The sequence below is a fragment of the Phoenix dactylifera genome, chromosome 14, assembly GCF_009389715.1.
Source record: "Phoenix dactylifera cultivar Barhee BC4 chromosome 14, palm_55x_up_171113_PBpolish2nd_filt_p, whole genome shotgun sequence".
In the NCBI taxonomy this organism is placed as follows: Eukaryota; Viridiplantae; Streptophyta; class Magnoliopsida; order Arecales; family Arecaceae; genus Phoenix; species Phoenix dactylifera.
The window spans coordinates 13,103,732-13,123,561 of record NC_052405.1 but is presented as its reverse complement, the minus strand read 5'-3'; the positions used below and the strand labels follow the sequence as shown (position 1 = coordinate 13,123,561).

Sequence of the window (19,830 nt, the reverse complement as noted above, 5' to 3'; positions counted from 1 at the left end):
CGCTATCCAATCTACAATACTATTAGCCTCCATGTAGATATGGGAAATCTCAATAGAGAAAAAGGCATGCTTCATCAGCCAACGAAGATCCGAAGACTATCATTTTAGTGGTCCATAAGACCTATGACCATTCTTTATAGGCCTATGACCATTCTTTATATGTTCCTTGCAAATAAAATTAGGGACCATGGAGCCTTGAATTAAAGAGTCCTTCCTTCTATTGTGATGCACTTTATCTTAAAGCTCTGCTGCCGTACTATCATGTTCCTATTTTTGGATGACAAGGCTTATATAGAAATGGTTATGTGGGCACAGTCTAGTTGAAAGCTTCCACTTAGCACTCATGGTGGTCTGGCAAAGTGATATCCAACTACAATCCATACATAGCAAATAGGACTTTGTTTCCAGATCTAGTGGGCTTGAAAGATATTCTTTGTCCACCTTCTCTATAACCTGATTTTTCATGATATTTTCTTCCATGTCAGCAGACCAATTATGAAATCCATGAATAAATATGTATTTACATGGGTACTTAATTTGCCCATTGCATGAACTACTTAACCAACTAATTCACTAGTATAATCTCAAAATGAATAGATTAAGTTGAACTAGATTCACCCAAAAAACATTCTATTTCAATCAACTTCTTCCAATTAGATTGGTTGTATGCTTAAAAAAACATTTTTCATTAATATATCATGTTTAAATAGATACTTTTAAAAGCGAACGCATAAACGCATGTGATCGCTAACCATTTGAAATATAAGGTAAGTCTTAAAAAAGTTTAAGCACGGATTATATACTACCATGCCTTTTCCATAAAATTATTTTAAGATTTATTTTCTATATTATTTTTAAATCGCCTTCTCTATAAATTATTCAAAATCTATATGTTATATTATTTTTAATCTAAACATTTTTTAAAATTTTTCATTAATATAGTTTGCTTCTTCATGAAGTTGTTCACAGAGATGTTTTCTTTTATCTGTCGGCGGCAATGAATTGTTTTCCACGGTTATTTTAGAGAGTTAAAATACAAGAATTGTTCAATTTATAGATATCCTTTACTAGGTGGAATCGGCAAGATTGAATCGAGGCCCGCCCGGCCACCGCCGGAGGGACAACCAGACCAACCAACAGGGTTTCTTTTCGAAGATTCCTTCCGGGGCCCTTAAATCATTGAATTCATACTTTTTAGATTTATATTCTTGATCTAAATAAGTTTTAAACTGTGGGACTTTTATTACAGATAGAATCATAGAAATCTTGATAAATTTCTTTGTCTCAAAATTCAGCAATATTAGATTTTATAGTCATGACAAATCCAACACCCTCATGGAAAATTTCTTCCAAATTTATATGTTCAGTTCCACAAACCAAGTCTTTGTCCCAACTCAACTCTCATGGTTAGAGTGGAAGCATCAGCAACAATTTGAGAAGGAACTAATCACCTTGTTAAGAATCATTCCAATTGGCGGTATATTCTGCAGTCCACTTTTCGAAGATTTAGAGCATATGCTATCCTTCCCCCTTCCTCAACTCCCAAAAGCAAAGAAAGGCAGGCCGTTGTCTCTGCCCGAACGCCGACTCCCTTCATATAATTAGAGAGCAAGGGCGGAGAAGAACGCCGACTCCCTTCATTTAATTAGAAAAAGGGAAGAGAAAAGGCTCCAATTCCTCTCTCTCTCTCTCTCTCTCTCTCTCTCTCCCCCCTCTCGCTTCGTTTCGCCTTGGAAAACCCTCTCCTTTCCTTCTCTCGCGGTCTCGATCCCTCTCTACGTCTTCTCGGCTTCGTTCCCGTTTATCTTTCTCGGAGGAACGGAAGAGAGATCAATAGAGGGGCGGAAGAGTTCGAGGAAGTTTAGCTGAGAGGAACGAAGAAGGGAGAAGAGGATAGGAGATGGAGGACGGCAGGATTTCTCTTTCTCCGCCTTCTACCTCCTCCTCCGCCGCAAATTCAAACTTTCTTCAGAACTATCCTCTCATCTCGGCTCTCCTGGCCTTTGCCATCGCCCAGTCTACCAAGTTTTTTGTCACCTGGTTAGTCTCCTCGATCTCTTCCATCTCTGTTTGTCTTTCTTTATTAGTTTTGATGTCGTTTGCGTAAAGATTTCTTGGGGATGCTAGGGATCCTGCTTGGATTCTTCGAATGTTGAGATCTTTGCGTTGATTTATGGGAATTCAAGTAGAATTTTCGTACTATTGCGGCTTTTGATCTGGGATTTGTGGATGTGTAGGGTTAAGAAAGTTCGGATCTTGGTTCTTGACTCGACATTGATGGTTTAGGGTTTTGTTAGCTGTATCTTTGTCTTTATCTTGGAATTTTGAGCTAATGTAGCTCGGAGCTAGAATTGGATATAGGGAATTTGATATTCCACTATTCATTTGTGGAGAGAATGTTTTACGAGCATGGTGATAATCTAATGCGCAGTTATTTCTTCCCAAGAACGCTTTCTGTATTGATAGAATGGAAAAGAGGCTCAGTGAAGGAAAGAAACATTTGATTAGTAAAATAGAGAAGAAAAAAGAAGAAGGTAACTAGAATTCTTTTGAAGGACATGATCACCATGTTGTAGCTGGTTTAACTGGCATCTTGCCTCTCTCCTATGAATGCATCAAAACTCTTAAAACAAGATGGAAATATAGAAAATCAGCGTTCATCAAAAGGTTGTCCTTAAAAAATTAGAAGAGCATATTGGCAAACAAGTTGAATCAAATATCATGTTATGTGGCACTATACGTACAAGTTAGACACATGCCAAAAGACCATTGAATACATCTTTCTCGCACTATATTGATAACGTATAATTATACTACAATATTTTTAAGATTTCTTAGCACTTAAGTATTATATTTGCTACTAGAATGCATAGGTTGTTATCAAAAAATTGTTTTTTCTTGATGTGCTATCACTATTGGCAGCACTCTCTCTATTTGGGCTTTCTTCTATGACCCCAATAGGCCTCTATCTGAAGACAGAAATTGTCTATCAAGCCTCACAAGCCAGTGCAAAATACCACATATATTGTATGTTTCACTAGACTTACCTACTTTGGATAATAAGGGAAAATTCTGTTTGACCAGTAAAATTTGTGACATTTGGTTGTTCTGCTACGATGTACATTCCAGAGACAACTCTGATGAAGCTTCCTAGTATCATCTCTTGGCATGTATTGTAAGAAACCTTTTACCTAAGAGCTTTAATTTTTCTTAGTTTTGCAGGTACAAGGAAAAACGTTGGGATGCAAAGCAACTTATTGGATCTGGTGGCATGCCATCATCTCATTCTGCTACAGTGACAGCACTTGCTGTTGCTATTGGAATTAAAGATGGCTTTGGTAGTTCCACATTTGCTGTAGCAGCAATATTTGCAATTGTGGTAAGCCACCTTGTTTTCTCTTCACCATGAGATTTTGCAGATTTTTACAAGGATAGTTTAGGATATTTATTTATTTATTTCTATAGTGCCATTCCAAAATCCAAAGTCCCTTCTGTTGAACAGTCTGATGCCTCTCCTTTCCAAATCATCATATTGATAATTTATGATTTTCACCTACTAAGTTAATCTATTTAAATTCATGGTAAAAGCCTTTGTATCTTTTTTTAATACGGAATAAGTGAATATCTGTTTTTTGCTGTTTCAGTGTCAAAGAACGTATAAATCTACACTGACATTTATTCTAAAACCTATGCATCAACATGAAATATCATGTATCTTATGAGGATCATTAAAGTATGAAGTTTGAATCATGCTACATACTGTTGATGTTGGCATCATGTAGGTATTCTATAAGAAACTTCTTCCTTTTGCTCTTATCTTCTAGGGCCTATAGAGAAGGTTTACATTGTCTTATGAGTGCAATAGCTAAGTTTTGTTTCACTCATATCAATTTTATTTTGTGCTGGTACAAGGAGAACTTGTCAACTAGCCCCACCCATTGGTGGAGAAGATACTACTTTGAATAGGAAAATTATCGAAAGTGATAGTCTTAATACTTGGAAGTCAAAGAAATGAAGCAAACAACTGCACACAATTAAATACTAGGAAAATAAGGAATTGGAGAAGTAGAATTTCATCGAACTTTTAGACTCTCATTGTAGAGGGACCTATGTAGAGAAATAACAAGAATTGTTTAAAAGTTTGAAATGAAAGAAGATTCGCAAACCAAATTTTGGCATTATGGGCTTAGTGTACGGAGGACACAAATACATGTGCATATTTTATTCATCACTCATTTTTATAAAGAACATGGCAAGGAAATCATTCTGTGAATGTGCCAATGGTCAAGATCATAGTTCAATGAGAATAGAGTTACAAAAGTATCACTAATATAAGTTAGGATATTTTTAGAGCGCTTATGTTTAGTAGAATTCCAAGAGAAGTTTTCAAATATTTTGACTGAAGGTGTATAATAATGCTTGTTACATGTCGAACTATAAATAGTACATCCTATAGTTTGAAGGGCATTTTAACAATGGGTGAAGCAACTTTGGTCTTATCTTTAAGACTGAAGATGAATCAGTCCAAATGAGCAGTTGGAAGAGCTTCCGTTTTCGTTTTTTGGATTCTCAACTTGTTGAATTTGTTATTTAGTATGAGCTTCTGGTACCTAAAAGTTATGATGGGGCTCAAGGTGGTTTTTTATTGATTACAGGGATAGGAGAAGCATAAGTGTTGACAAAAATCTTTAGCTTAATTGGCTTCTTCATAGCGTTGCAGAAGTCGGACTCAATTTAGAAGATATTGACAATAAAAGACTAAGAGATGGATGAAAGTCTCCACACCTTTTCACATTAGGAACCTAGGAAGCCATTTGTGGTTTAAACGTTAATATATATAACCTCTATCCAGACCAACTTGTAACTAGAATTGTCTTGCAGAAAGTGGTCTGAGGAGGTGATGCCAAATGTCCAATATATAAAGTTGACGGTTGGTACTCCCAGAACAACATATCACCTGGCTTGGTATCTCATCAGCTGTACCCTTTCATTATTTTGAGTTCGGGAGATTGGTTTCCTTTACCCTTGTTTAATGTGGATGATCTTATGTATAGGCTCTTTTCATTTCTTCATGAGTTTGATATCATTTTGATGATGGCTCAGGATGTTTGCTGCCATGTTTGGCTAAGGTGTAATATTGAAGTACAGGAATTTAGTAGAGAGAGATCTTCCTGCAAGAAAATATATGGTGGGGGGCCAGAAGATGTCAGTGGTTCCCTCTGAATTCTTCATTCTTTGAACCTGCTTCATGAAATTTCCTTTCATTGATGTTAACATATTGAAATCCATCTAACACTTCCAAGCAGTTAATCCTTTTACCCTGGGACATTGACTTCTTCTATTGCTATATATACACAACCTTTAAAACCATCTATCTTTTGTCTCTTGCTGAACCGATAATTGCTTGTTTAGTCCTTGTTGCCATAGCAAGAATTCTATAGTTGCTAATTTCACCTCGAACTAATTATTTTCTATCTTAGCCTTTACTGCCTAACGTTTTTCATGCTACTTGGATTTTCAGGGATTTTAGAACCTTATAATTTCATACAGACATGCATAAAACTAGGAAAGGAGGAGAAAAGCAACCAAAGGACTAGAAACTGGATCTACTTATCCCACTCCACTAGTGAGTTAATTGAAGAGATCTATTGACGAAGATATAAAGATGGGATGATGTTTTTCACAAATACTTGACGTTGACCAGTCAACATGTTTTGTGAAGGATGGGCACTCACTAGATAGGGATTACGAGATCTTACAGTTACTGCTCTCACATGTAAATGAAGCAAAATGTTGCCTCGCCTTATGCCTAAGCTTTGATCATTTGTCAGTATTCTTTGCTTGGTGCTCGTTAACCCGTGCTCTGCTTCATTTAGAACATTATTGCAACCACACAACCATATCCATCCTCATTTATTGACAACTGACAAACTTATGCATCTTCAAAGGCCTAGCATTTCTTAAGCACCAATCTAGCTCTTGCTTGTTAGCCATACCAAGGGGTGCAATCGAACCGAGCTGAGTTGAGTAGCCAGAGGCTTGATCTTGACTTGATTCAAAATACTTGGTTTGAAACTCAACTCGAGATTGATCAAGCCTTAATATCCAAGCTCTAACTTAACTCGATAGAAAAAAAAACAATACTCGAGATCAACTCGACTGGACTTTCAACCGAGCCATACTCGAGCTCAAATTCGAGCTTGCATTCAAGCCTTGGTCATAATTAAAAAATATGGTTAAAATAAAACATAACATAATAAAATATTAAATATATATATATAATATAAATTAAATATAATATTATTAAAAATATATTTACTCAACTAGGCTCGTGAGCCTTTGAGCCAAGTATTTTGTTACTTGAGCTTGACTCAAAAAACTGTTCGAGTTGAGTCGAGCTTGGACCCGAGTCGAGCTCAAGCAGCTTGCGAGTTGCTCGGGTCATTTGCACCCCTAGCCATACCATGTGGCAAATCTGTCACGAAGAGTCTCCGGAAAATCCATTGTTTATGTACACTACACTTGGTATTATATTATGAGATCTCTAGCATTAAAAAAAAAAAGAATACTCAAAATACGGTCATAAAGGAGAAATTAGAAGAGATGCCTCCTACCAAGCAACCCAAGCAACATATCCAAAAAGATGCCACAAGAAATACCCTGGAGATGATTCCGGTATATGTTGCTTTTTCTCACTTCTACCTCATCCTTGTTTTCTTTGTTGTCATATATTCCTTTTTCTTTTTCTTCTCATCTTCTTTGTTGAGGCAGGAGATTGAGTAACACAAAAGAGAGATAAAGAATGCATCATCTTTCTATCTTCCTCACACAGTGACCCATCGCAAAGGAGATCCAAGAAGATTCCTTAATTGGGATCCTGCTCTTCTTTCCTTAGAACTTGAGGAGAATCTGAGGATTCTATGTCTTTAAAGAAAGGGGGAAAAGCAATGTAATTTTCTCGACACATACAACCACAGTGGTAGTATGAACCATAACACTTTACATTAAATATTGTAGAAACATCTTATGAATAATTTGTTAATTTTTTTTAAAATTCTTGATCCATGAGTTGTGACGAGTTTCTGATTAGTTCTATCAATTGGAATTAACTCAAGGAATCATTCAACCAATGTAAAGAATATGAACATTTGACGACAATGCTTTCATTGATTTTATAAATTTTCGACCACTTTTAGAAATGAGAATATATGTTCATTTTTATGGTTAATTTATGTTTGTTGCTGAGTCTGTAATCCTAAATATGCATAATATTCTTTTAAACCAACTGAACTTTGAATCCTTTTAGGTGATAGTGCATTTTTCTTCATGGTGCTACACAGAGGAGTCTTTTAAGTATCTTCATAAAGGCAATTTGACTTCTCATCAATAACAATGGCAACTTGCCCTAGATCTATATCTTTAAGTTTTCTTTTGATGGATAAGATAATTAAATGTACTTTGTGTATATGTAGCAAGAGCATTAATATGATTTCGCTTTTAAGCTATGGGATTTTGGGGTTAATTTCTTGTTAGTTACTTTTTCCTGGCTATGTTGCATTCCTCATTGAAGACTTTTCATGTGCAACACTGATTCGCAGGTAATGTATGATGCTTTTGGTGTTCGATTACATGCCGGAAGGCAGGCAGAGGTATTGTTTTATCTTGTGGCTTTTAATTTTTAAAACTTTCCCCATATGATTATTTAAAATTATTGTCAGTTCGTCATAGTTAAAATTATGTCTTTGGAAGGTAATAAGAGGTCGAAACTTTACTTCCTCTAGAGCAGAGTTATTGAATTTGTGATAATACCAAGAATGGTGAATGTGTAGATGTGACAAGGAATACTGAACCGAGCCGTACTGGTCGGTTCACCCCGAACCGAGCCGTACTGGTCGGTTCACCCCGAACCGAGCCGTACTGGTCGGTTCACCCCGAACCGAGCCGTACTGGTCGGTTCACCCCGAACCGAGCCGTACTGGTCGGCTCGGTCCGAACCGAGCTGACCCGGTTTCCGACCAGGTTGGTTCGGCAGTGGAAAATGGTTATGATTGGATCTAGCCGGAACCGGCCAGAATTTGATGGAACTGGACGGTTCGGTTCGGTTCGGTTTGGTCTGAACCGCTACCAAAGTGTACTGGTTGCCGACCAGTACGGGTCTCGATACCGGTTCGGCGAACCCGACCGGTACGGATCTTGATATTGGTTCGGCGAACCTTGAGATGTGAAGATAGAAGCTTAGGAAAATATTAACAATCATTTGTAGGGCCAACTAGGATTTTCCAGATGGGTGGAATGTACATCATGCATTTCCAACTTCAGCAGGAAATATATTGGCACTTGGTTGATGATATTATCTGTAGTTTTGCTTGTGTTTCATATATGAGGATGGTCATAGTCTAGGATGCCAAGTTGTCAAGGCATTTGACCTCTCAATTGTATAGGGGGACTGCATTGCTAGGCTGGTAGCTAGAATTTTATTTCTACACCAAGTTAGTTGTACATCTTTGGATCTATAATGTGTTTATGGAAGAAAGGGTTGAAAAGCTCTAAATGTGAAGGAATATAGCAGTTTTGTCTCTTTTAAATTGCTGTTTTGTTGTCAACTACTCCTTCAGGTGGGTTGTCTTATCACTAGACAATGTGGAACAGTAATTAGAGTTGGTCCAACTTCTGTTTTTTTGCACACATCACATGCCATATATTGGTAGAATGAAGGAGCTAAGAAAAAAGAAAATTAAAGTTTTTGTTACGACAGTTCTGAAATGCTATTAGGTCAGTGAATCATTCTCAAAAAATTTCGTGTACACTGGAATCAGTATGGGGGATGGTAGAGGATTTATTTTGCTGCCTGTGGCTGATGCATCTCAGGGTTGTTGTTAGTTTATATCGAGCATTGGACTATTAAGAGAGTGTTAAAGCATGAGTTTTTGCCATTGGCATTCTACTAAGCCTGTCTTATCTATCGACACTCTATTTCCTCTCCGTTTTTGAAATTCCAGTGGATGTGACAAATGTTTTTGAATGAAAAGGTTGCCAATTTGTATTATGCAATCAAAACTGATAGTAGATCTATGACTAATTTTAAATCAGAGGTGTTGTAGTTGAAAAAGGCTGAATTTGGATCGACAGCTTTAGATACTAACTCCAAACTATCAGGTAAATGGTGCGGAACCTTAAGGAAACATAGACTTTGTGAATTTGTGATTCATCTTTGTCTAAAATAAGTAGTTCAGAAATCATTGCAGGTGGGAACTGAATTTGGTATCTGATCTTAATAGTATCAGGTTTGACAGGCAACACAAATGTAAGAATAGCCTGGAGATGGAGGCTGGATTTGAGGTTGACTGAGGTGTTCTGATGTCCTGTTCTTTGGGTTCAATAGATGCTGCAGCTAAATCCCTCTTGCTGATCCTTTCCCTGGTATAGTTTGGTTATTGCTCCCTAGTGTGCAAAAGCTGTCAATTATTTGGCTTTAGGAAGGGTTGAGGGAGCTTGTACTGATTGGACATCTCTTTTTGGAAGAGATCCTTGGGATGAGGACTATTCAAAGATACAGTGGCTGCTTCTTAGAGTTTACACATCATATGGTTCAGGAGTTGCTGCATAAAGTGCAGAAAGTCGTGTTTCAGCTTTCAAAAGTAAGAATAGAATCTGGATGTTTGAGGCAAAGAAGAAACAAGTAATTTCTTATATGTCCGGGTTGCTTCTTAGTGACGCAGTGGAACACTCCTTTTTCACATTCCTTGTGATTGAGTCTTTTGAATGGATTATAGATCTTGTATGATTGAACTGCCTAATTCCTTTGGCAATGTCAATAAGTGGGGCATTTCCATAAAGTGATATGAATTAAATTCATACTGTTAAACTTTTGAGCTGGATAATTTGGAGAGAACACAATGTAGAATATTTTACAAGAAATTTCAAGGTGAAGGAAATCTTAGAGGAAGCTTTGGAATTGCTTCTGGGTTGTTGGATTTTATGGCTGCTCCCTAGGTGCCAGGAATTAGGTTGGAGTGATGGTAGCAAGAGGCTAGTTAACCTCATATTTTTATTTACTGGGGTCAATCTACCTATAAAGTTCTTTATATAGAGCATTATGTTGTAATTTAGCACAAGTTTTCTCTTACCTGTTGGGTTCTAAGAGTCAGAGTCCATAACCCGGCTCTACCAGGTTCAAAGTAGTCACAATTACAATCAATCAATGGCCAGAAATTTGTAGCAATTGCGCATATACCTGTTTGGTTGTGGAAGCAACTAATTGCAAATTTATTTCCAAAACATTTAATAATTAAATATATGCGCAATTGACCAAACATAGCAAGCTAAATTTTATCCAAATTTAAAACAAGGTTCACTTCAATCCATTATCTTATAGTACATAAAAATAGTTCATTGTAATTTGTAAGCACACGTTTTACATCTTTCGATATGGGCAGTACTCTGTCTCTGCACTAGTAATGTAACAACTTCTACAGCTACAAACCTTACTTTAAGATAAACAAATTGGCTTTAAGTCCCTTTTTTTGATGAAGCAGCCTCAATATATACGCCAAGAGTAGCTCAGATCTGCTAATAGCTTAAGCCAATAGGCCTTTCACTCTGAAATATAAATTATATAATAAGTGGGTGAGCCAAACATAGTGAACAAGAAAATAGGATCAAGTGTAATAGAACAATAATAAGAATTAAAGCCTATTTGAACTTAAAAATTACAAATGACATTTACCAAACAGGTATTTTAACAAACATAGTCTGTTTTAGGAACAACAGTAATACAGTTGAAATCACTTTGTACAATCAAATCAATACCGTCTACTCAAGAACCAACTGTTATACCCACTGGTTAATGGTTCAGTCACTAACAAGATGGTTCAATCCATAAACATGAGATTTTCTTACACTTGTAAGAAAGCATAGTAATCTACAACATATCAGGTGATAAAGTAACATGTTTGAATGATGTAGCACAAGTTCCAACGGAAACAACATGGCTTGACTCTAATAAATGTAGATGTCAAGTAATTATTTAAAACACAAAAACAAAGATTTGGAAACCAGTTCAGCAGAATGTTATTAAGAAGTGATTTGAAAATCATGAAAACTATGATGAATTACCAACAAGAAGATGGACAACATTCAGTTTTGATATAACAAAAACAGTTCCAAAAATTGAGGTCTGTAAGGTGTTTCTAACTCAAACAGAAGCAGGGGTTTTAGAACCAATTATGAACAAGGAGTTTGAAGGAATTTTTTTAATCAGTGGACCATGAATCAATGACCTATATATATATATATATATATTTGTGAAAATTAGATATTTGTAGGGTACAGCAGTCTCTTTTGGATAATTGAGGACTTAATTTAAAATATTAATCATTTTGTTGGTGAAGCTGCTATATTTTATTCCATCACTACGAATTATGAAAAGCATGTAAGCATGGTGGACTTATCAAGAGGCAAATTTGATGTTTCAAGGACAATTACTATAATATTTGTAGGCGTTGAACTTAAAGAACACTTCAACTGAGAAATAAACTCGAAGAGCTTCTTCAATTAAAGGAATTAACTGAGAAATTTCTGAATCATTAAAGGAAAACGATTATCATGATCTGGTGTATATGATGCCTAGAGAGGAAACTTCAAGCGCATTCTAGTTATACTGATTGTCACCTTGTCCAACTATTAGTTAATTGGATTATTGGCCAAAAGAAATTCAACTCAGGCCTGAACCTGCTGCATGACAGCTCTAGGTAGTTGCTACTTGTAAAGTTCATGTCTATGTATTTTCCATGTACTTAATTACCATGCACTTGGAAAACTAAAGGAAACTTCAAATTCTCAACCGTGTCTTCAAAAAACACAGAGGTTTTCTGGTTTTCTGTTTTGTATATTTGGCCCGGGTCTGCAGATGGAAGACTATAAGTCAACTCAGCTAGTTTCCCTAGTTTGAGTGAATAAGAATAATGACAACCAAACAATCAAGTTTTGTCTCAACTAGCACGGTTTGGCTATATGAATCCATAGATGTGCTGAATCTTTTTATGAAAATTTGGCATATTTGGGAAACATATAAAACTTAACTAAGCCTTCTAAGACAATCCAATCTTCTGCTTTTTAAAACTGGGCATAAGTTTTCATAAAAATGATTAGAAGAACTTTGACTGGTTTCAGCCCTGACAAATCAGCTTGGAGAGTTCTCTTTGAATCTTTTAACAGGAAAAGCTAAATTCTAGGTAATCACCACAATCTATCACTTGTTAGAACTTAGTATCGGACCTTGAACTCCTAACAACGTTAGCTTTTCAATTTTTGATCAGAGCAAATAAGTAGATTGATTTATCTTAACGTTAGCCATCTCAAGGTTCTTGAGACCAGAGCTGACTAAACTCTATATTAGACGACTCGTATTAGGCTAGATGGAAGTTTCTATGGCTTTCACATATTCTGCTTAAATGATAGGTTGCATGAGGCAGATAATGGTCATGATTATTGTCATAGTACTGGAAAAAATTGGAGTTCTACAAATTATATTTTACTAAAATTAAGTTGTTAAATTCATATCCATTATTCTCGTTCTGGGCTCGTTTTCAGGTGTTGAATCAAATTGTAATTGAACTTCCAGCAGAACATCCTCTTTCTGACACAAGGCCGCTGCGTGAGCTTCTTGGCCATACCCCAGCTCAGGTTTGTTCACACACCTTTAAGTTTCATGTGGAAACTGATCTTCTGATGCGACGTGCACATTGCACATGGCACATTCCAATGCATGCAAGGAAAAAATGCAAATTTTGCCAGGAAGCATGAGCCCTTACCATTTTAGATGTCTCTGAGATTGGTTCATGTATTGGTTGATTTATTTAGAAGTAATGTACATAATACATGTGATTGGTAAAGAGTTCTCTAATTTGCTCTCTGCTTGCTTGGATAGGTTAAAGTAAGATGTCTTGTTCCTAGTTTGGTTGTTTTTTCAATTTTTGACTTCCTAAGAAATTTGATGGTGAGGCTGATGTCTGCATGGTGAACTCTCCAGCCACCACCACAAACCAAAATTTCCTATAACAATCATTTGACAAATGGAAATGGTTAATTTCTTCTTGGAACTAATGGATTTCAGAGTATTATTACTAATTCATGAGATAATGGATGAGCCACTCTGTACTTGTATCGGGTCATATTTTGGTGGACTTGAGTCTAGAGTATGTCTAGCTTATATCTTTGATATTGATCTAAATCTGAATCATTAATTGGCAGTTTAATTTTTTTCCCTCCTTTGGTGTGAAGCATCCTAAAGGCTGATTGCAAATTGTTAGGACAGGACGTGATGATTAAAACAATAGTTTAAACAAAGGTTCGCCATACCAATACCGGATCCTGTACCGATACTACACTAGCATAGTATCGGTGCGGTACGGTATGAAATTTTTTTGGCATACCGAGGGTCAGTACGCCACCGGTACTGATACCGAACTGGTATGGTATGGTACGTTCGGTACCATTCGGTATGGTATGGTACGACATACCATAGTTTAAATATCTAAACAGTACTTTTTATCCCAAAAAAAATCTTAAAAACTATGTTGAGGATAGTTAAACACTAGCTTAACATTTGTCCAATTTTGCTATTCTATGAAGTTCCATAGGATGATCTCAACATCTACATGTTCTGAAATAATTGTTAGGTTGTTGCTGGTGCCATCTTGGGGTTTGTTATTGCCATCGTTGGGTGCTTGATCAACAAAGTTACCAGTTAAACTTGGATGTTCATGATGACAAATGCAACACGGCTTCAAACTCGCATTGCTGATCATTGTAGCATAAGAAAGTTTAATCCAGACTTGAGATCCAAAATAGTTTCTGGGATGCAAATATTGTAACCATATTATAGTAGTGTGAATGACATCAGATATTTGGTTTGTGATTAGACTTGTTTTCATTTGGTGCTGCTTCACGTTGACGTAGTGTAACCATTTAATAATCCATTCTTTCTGTGACTGGACTATGTCAAACTATGGGTTTGCTTGAAGTTTCAGATAATATTCATGCAAATTAGTTTCTTGGGTATGAATTATGTGACCATATTAAAATGAGGGGATTGACATGGGACATCCTGTTGGCAGTTAAACTTCTCATTTGGAATTTCTGTTTGTTGAGAAAGTGCTACTCTTCCAATACTCTTCATTCTGTGACAGGAACCTTATTTTTTTGACCTATTGGTATTGTATGGAACTCAGACATTCATTCTTCCAAGTAATTAACCAATCTTTGTTTCCAGTATGGTTCCTTTTGATATGCTTTATACTTTTTATATACCAGAATCCTTCTGGCCCCACAATAGTAACAGCTCAATGCATCATCAGTTGAGAGGTCAAGACCAGAGCAACCTTACTGCCTACGATTGTATCAGCTATGTTGCTGGAAGATAGGAATCATTTTTTCCTTCTATATTTCAGTACATATATTCATACAGGGGCATCTTAACAAACTTTCTACAGGACCACGACACCCTCTCTTACTAGTAATTGTTGATAAATATTCTTGTTAGATATGTGAATTATGCTGGAAATTTTTTGATGAAGTCTTGGGGCCTGCTTGGGTAATCCAAGCAAGATTTGTGCTGAAATTTTGCTGGAGTAGGAAGCTCTTCGAGCATGGGCCATGCCAGCCCAATACTCCTTCCAGCCCGAGTCTAACAGGCTTTTAGAAGAGGTTGGCTAGGTGGGCCAATAGGTCCAATTTCTGCAGGATTTGCCCGAAGAAATATCCACACAGGCCCTTAGTGTTATAAACAAATAGGAGCAAAGGTAGCATGACATTTAGACAGCTCAAGAAGCAGTCAATTTATTAAGTACAGAGTCTTAATAGCCATGGTTGACCATCTGAAAATTATTAGCACAAAACCAACAGGCATGCAGTGATGAAAAGAGCTTATTACATAGTAGCAGTAACACAACACAGATAAACGACAGCACAACAGCTACTGGATCATGACAACAAAATCCATGAGGATTAACTCATGGATAGCTTGTACTCAGAGACTAGAGGATACCTTGGGGTGGTGGACTACAATCTTGTTGTAAGCATCCAAGGTCAGGAAATCATCCAGTTCTGGAGCAGTGCATTGCTTGGTGAAGATCTCGCAGGCCTCTTTGTACATGCCACGGCCGAACTTCTCTGCTCCGACCTCCCTCTCAATCTTCGCCATCTCTTCTTCCACGACTCTTGCAAACAGATCCAATGTCACCCTCACCTTCACTCCTTCTCCATCCAAAACCACCCCATACTTCAGCCACTGCCAGTTCTGAACCCTGCTGATCTCCGCGGTCGCTGCATCCTCCATGAGATTGTAGAGCGGCACCGATCCGGTCCCGGTAAGCCAGGCTGCGATGTACTGGATTCCAACCCTGGTGTTCAGCCGGAGGCCCTCCATCGTCCTCACACCTCCGGGCCTCCGCAGGAGGTCCTCTTCAGTGATATCGTCTGCATCCTCTCTCTTTGCTGTCTGAATCTGGTTGGGCTTGTTGCCCATGTTGCTGGCGAACACTTCCAAGATGGCCGGAATGAGGCCTGGGTGAGCAGCCCATGTGCCATCATGTCCTGCTCGGACTTCTCGCAGCTTGTCATTCCTCACCAGCTCCAGGGCTGCTTCATTGGCTGCCGGATTATCTCTGATCGGAATCTGCGCCGCCTGTCAAGAAGAGAAGGATTTTGAGACATGTCCGTGCTAAGTTGGTGCAATGCTGAAGTGCAGTGAACTTAGAAATCGAGGGTCGTCGATCGTTGCATACCATGCCGCCCATGGCGTGGACACCGCGGCGGTGGCAGGTGCGGATGAGGAGGTCGGAGTAGCTCCGCATGAAGTGCTGAGTCATCCCCACCTGCACCCGGTCAGGGAGGAGGCGGTCTGGGTGGGCTTGGAAGGTCTTGACATAGCTGAAGATGTAGTCCCATCTTCCACAATTCAGACCAATGGAGTGGCCCCTCAGCTCATAGAGGATCTCATTCATTTGAAACACCGCCGGGAGAGTCTCGATCAGGACCGTAGCCCTGATGCTCCCCTGTCCTATTCCGGCGAACTTCTCGGCCCTCTCGAAGACACAATTCCATATCTTGGCCTCCCTGTCGTCACCATGCATCTCTTTGTTACCAGCTGTTCTGTAACATTGTTGGCAGGTTTAACTGATGGTGAGCTTTGGCTTACCTTGAGTGCTCCATCTTGGGGAGATAGAAGAAAGGTCCAAAGCCGGCACCTTGGGTGGCCCGGAAGGAGGCATGGTTGTGGAAGAAGTAGAGCCCAAAGTCCACGAGGCAGCCGGTCGCCGGTTCACCGTCGATGAGGATATGGGCCTCCGGCAAGTGCCAGCCCCTCGGCCGGACAAAGAGCTTGGCGATCTGGCCGCCGAGCTTGTAGACCCTGTTCCGGACTTGGTCATGGAAGCTTATGGTCCCATTTACAGCATCTCTAAGGTTAAACTGGCCTCTCATCAGGTTTTCCCAGCTTGGTGAGAGTGCATCCTCAAAGTCAGCCTTCAAAAGAACACCAGCCCAATTTAGAATAAAGTGTGCTTGGGTTTAATAGCTTAGTGTGGGTGGTTGTAGGTCAATCATCTCCTTCATTTCTTTTTTTTTTTTGCTAAAAAAGAAGGGAAAGGGGGGGGGGAGGAAGGGACAAGCCCACCCCCGTGTAGCAACCTCCACTGGGCCCTCACTCCACCAGAAGAATATTCGATGCGGGCAGAAATGACCGTGTGTTGAGCACACTAGCCGGTTTTACTTGTACTCTCCTCACCCGTGGGCCCGGCTCGTTATCCTTCTGAGCTCCAGCATGGTTTCATTTTGGATATGGACGGTCCACTTAAGTGTTATGATACATTTGAATGAACAATTAATAAAATCATATGATGATTATCACGGCATTCGATCAAACTATTGTCAAGGAGGTAGGTAGAGTTATGGTGCATTGACGACCGCCGCATGTTTTATGCCAAGAAAAGGAAATCTAGAGAGGTTTTAAAGATTTGACTTTATGAGTTTCTTTATCTCGGACATTCACAAATAAAAATTATATGGTGTACTTTCTAAAATTATATGTATATATATTTCTATCGTAATTCCACAATGACTTGCTAAATTTTTTGAAATATTATGATGATATATTTTTTAGATTACATCATAGCTACTTGTTTATGACAAAGAAAATATTAACGAATTCTAACATTATATCAAAGTGAAAATATTTTTTAATATTTAAATTCTGATAGTTTTTGTAATTAAATCCGTTGCCAAAAGGTTTCCCCGCTCGTAACATATTCTTTTCTTTTTTCCCAGCACAGATCACTTTTAACATATTCTTAATCACAATATGATCTTCCTAGTCCTACATAAATCTATCATCACCAATCTTCTTATCCAATAATTTTGAGATCTTTCTCACCCAATGGGAGCATGTTTCATACTATTATTATTTTAGTGCTTTTCTTGTTGCCGCCGATGTTTTACTTTTTACCTTTCTTAAAAAAAACAATAATTTTTTGCTGCAAAAAGTTTTTAAGAGTTTGCAATAAGTTAAAACATAAGAGAGTTTTCTCAAAAAAATAAAAATGTTCTATGACATATATTTGGTTAGTCTAGTTCAATTTTATTCTTTAATTTCTGAAAATAAAAATAAAAAATAAAAACAATACCAAATAGGGCTTAAATTTTTATTTTTAACATTTAGATTTTAATTTTTGTCCTATCAAAAAAAAAAGTTAAATTTCCCTGCACCCAAACTTTTATACAGCCAAACATATTTGTACATGAATCACAACTAGTACTATTGAAGTGTTTGTTCAATACTTCATGGATCTTAGTATCTTACCCCCCCCCCCCCCCCCCCCCCAAAATAATAATAAAGAAAGACCTTACAGTAACTACGATCTCTATCAACCATACCATAAAGACTTTGGCTCCACAGTTGAGCGCGTTGATGATCATCTTCCTGTCCACAGGCCCGGTGATCTCCACGGTCCGGTCCTCGACCGCCGGTGGCACCGGAGCACACAACCAGTCTCCTTCCCTAATGAACTTTGTGGCAGGATCAAACCCCGGCAGTTCCCCAGAATTGTACCTCTTCTTCGCCTCCCGGCGACACTCCAATGAGTACCTGATCTGGCCCCGGAACTCCCTCTGCAAATCAGCAACAAATTGCAGTGCATCCCTTGTGAGAATTTTATCAAACTCCTCATCATATCTCCCTCTAATGTCTACTCCCTCTGGAACATCATAGGAACCCATGCTCCTAGCCATCAACACAGCAGCAGTTGCCTAACTCTCTAGAGAGGAGGTTAGAATAAAGGGACTCTCTTCTTTTTGTTCTAGTGGCAGTAGTCAGCTAGTGTGACAACATATATAGAGAAAGAAACAAAGTGGATATGCATGGAGAGTTGGTGATATCATGAAGGTGGGAGGAAGTTTTGGCTACGTTGTAGCTAATAGTTTGGTGGAGTTTTGTGCGTCAGATGGCAGGGGATAAGGACTTTCTCCTTGCGACATGGGAAGGACGTTAGAGTTTGGACTTTGTGCCAACTTTCTTCACTGCTCATCCATTCACCTAGGGAGGAGAGTTTGTGTCATGGGCTGGGGTGCACCAGTGCTTATGGTTGGGTGGCGAAATCGATGCAGTAGTAATTTTTGCCCTCTTTGGAGGGGTTTTGTGCACTTATCTGGGATGTATCAAAGTGAGGGTCCTCTTCATTCAGGGGAGGTGACATCATGGCAGCTTTCTAGAAATATCTCTAGAAACTTTTTTTTTTTTTGAAAGTATATAAACTTTCAAATGGTAGCTATTAAAACTTGTTATTATACTATTTTTTATTCTCTTATGGTGATTTGAAGGTAATGTGCATGCCTAAGTTTTTGGCATGTTTCCTTCTATATTAGTTGTCATTATATCGGCCAAGTGATTTATAATTTTTAAAAAAATATGATATTTTTATTGACAAATATCCTTAATGGGTAGATATGCAAAAAGAAACATTTGATAAGGGTATATATATGCAAATAACATTTTGTGAGAGTATTCATGCAATTTCACAAAAAATTCTAATATTATCTTTTTTCTATTTCAATATGCTTTAACACTTGGATTTATCCAGTGCCTGCTCCTCAATATTTTTCGTAAAAATATTACTTAAGAAAAAAATTGATTTGATAATTAGATAACAAAAAGAGTTAAGAAAGTTCTTTTACTAATCATGGGATTATTCTACTTTATTCTTCTTTATTTATAATAACCACTATATCTTATTTTATCGAAACATAGCTTATAATATTTATTATTATAGATGCATATATGAAGGCATTCATTAAAATATAGAAAATGATTAGAATTTCTTAAAGGCATACGATAGGTTACAATGATCAAACTTTCTTACTACTGCTCTGCTCATGGCTGGAAGAACAATATCAATCATCCTCAAGCAAAATTATTAAAGGACTTCGAACCTTTCAGACCTATTAGGAAATTCCGCAGCTATGTGGTAAAAGGTCACCCTTTACGTTGTGTACCTTAAGCCACATTTTTTTTAAAGCTTCAATTTTTTAGAAGAAGCAAAGATCTAGTATATGGAGCCCATCTTATCATAGTAATTTTAAATTAGCCACTAGTCTGTACATGAAAAATTTTCCAACTTTAAAAGAAAAACATTGCAAATCTTATATACTAAAAAATAAATTTTGCAAATCTCTTACAACACTTTTCTTTAAATAATACATAAAACTAAAAGCAGAAACTGACCATCTTCATGTAAAAAAGGATACAATGAAGGGTTGTCTATAGTGGAGAAAGGAGTT

The 19,830-nt window shown here is 37.7% G+C and overlaps 2 protein-coding genes across 2 annotated transcripts; one reads left to right on the top strand and one right to left on the bottom strand.

The window, feature by feature from the left end:
* The first annotated feature begins 1,374 nt into the window (after window positions 1-1,374).
* LOC103715868 (uncharacterized membrane protein YuiD-like) lies at window positions 1,375-14,061 on the top strand. The gene is made up of 5 exons (XM_008803644.4): window positions 1,375-2,040; window positions 3,223-3,379; window positions 7,599-7,649; window positions 12,592-12,684; window positions 13,680-14,061. The coding sequence occupies exons 1-5, from the start codon at window positions 1,901-1,903 to the stop codon at window positions 13,749-13,751; spliced, it is 513 nt and encodes a 170-aa protein (XP_008801866.1). The 5' UTR covers window positions 1,375-1,900; the 3' UTR covers window positions 13,752-14,061.
* On the bottom strand, window positions 7,658-18,340 carry LOC103715867 (malate synthase, glyoxysomal). Its single transcript, XM_039133761.1, has 5 exons — window positions 17,932-18,340; window positions 16,199-16,524; window positions 15,786-16,116; window positions 15,047-15,685; window positions 7,658-10,599 (listed from the first exon to the last, which is right to left on the bottom strand). Exons 1-5 carry the CDS (start codon window positions 18,283-18,285, stop codon window positions 10,570-10,572), a joined length of 1,680 nt encoding a protein of 559 aa, XP_038989689.1. The 5' UTR covers window positions 18,286-18,340; the 3' UTR covers window positions 7,658-10,569.
* Between the last annotated feature and the right edge of the window lie 1,490 nt (window positions 18,341-19,830).

Coding starts and splice junctions, on each gene's coding strand:
- LOC103715868 (XM_008803644.4), top strand. CDS start 1,901: ATGGAGGACGGCAGGATTTCTCTTTCTCCGCCTTCTACCTCCTCCTCC. Junction 3,380..7,598: donor CAGCAATATTTGCAATTGTG/GTAAGCCACCTT, acceptor ACTGATTCGCAG/GTAATGTATGATGCTTTTGG. Junction 7,650..12,591: donor ATGCCGGAAGGCAGGCAGAG/GTATTGTTTTAT, acceptor GCTCGTTTTCAG/GTGTTGAATCAAATTGTAAT.
- LOC103715867 (XM_039133761.1), bottom strand. CDS start 18,285: ATGGCTAGGAGCATGGGTTCCTATGATGTTCCAGAGGGAGTAGACATT. Junction 16,117..16,198: donor CCCAAGATGGAGCACTCAAG/GTAAGCCAAAGC, acceptor TGGTGACGACAG/GGAGGCCAAGATATGGAATT. Junction 15,686..15,785: donor TCCACGCCATGGGCGGCATG/GTATGCAACGAT, acceptor TCTTCTTGACAG/GCGGCGCAGATTCCGATCAG.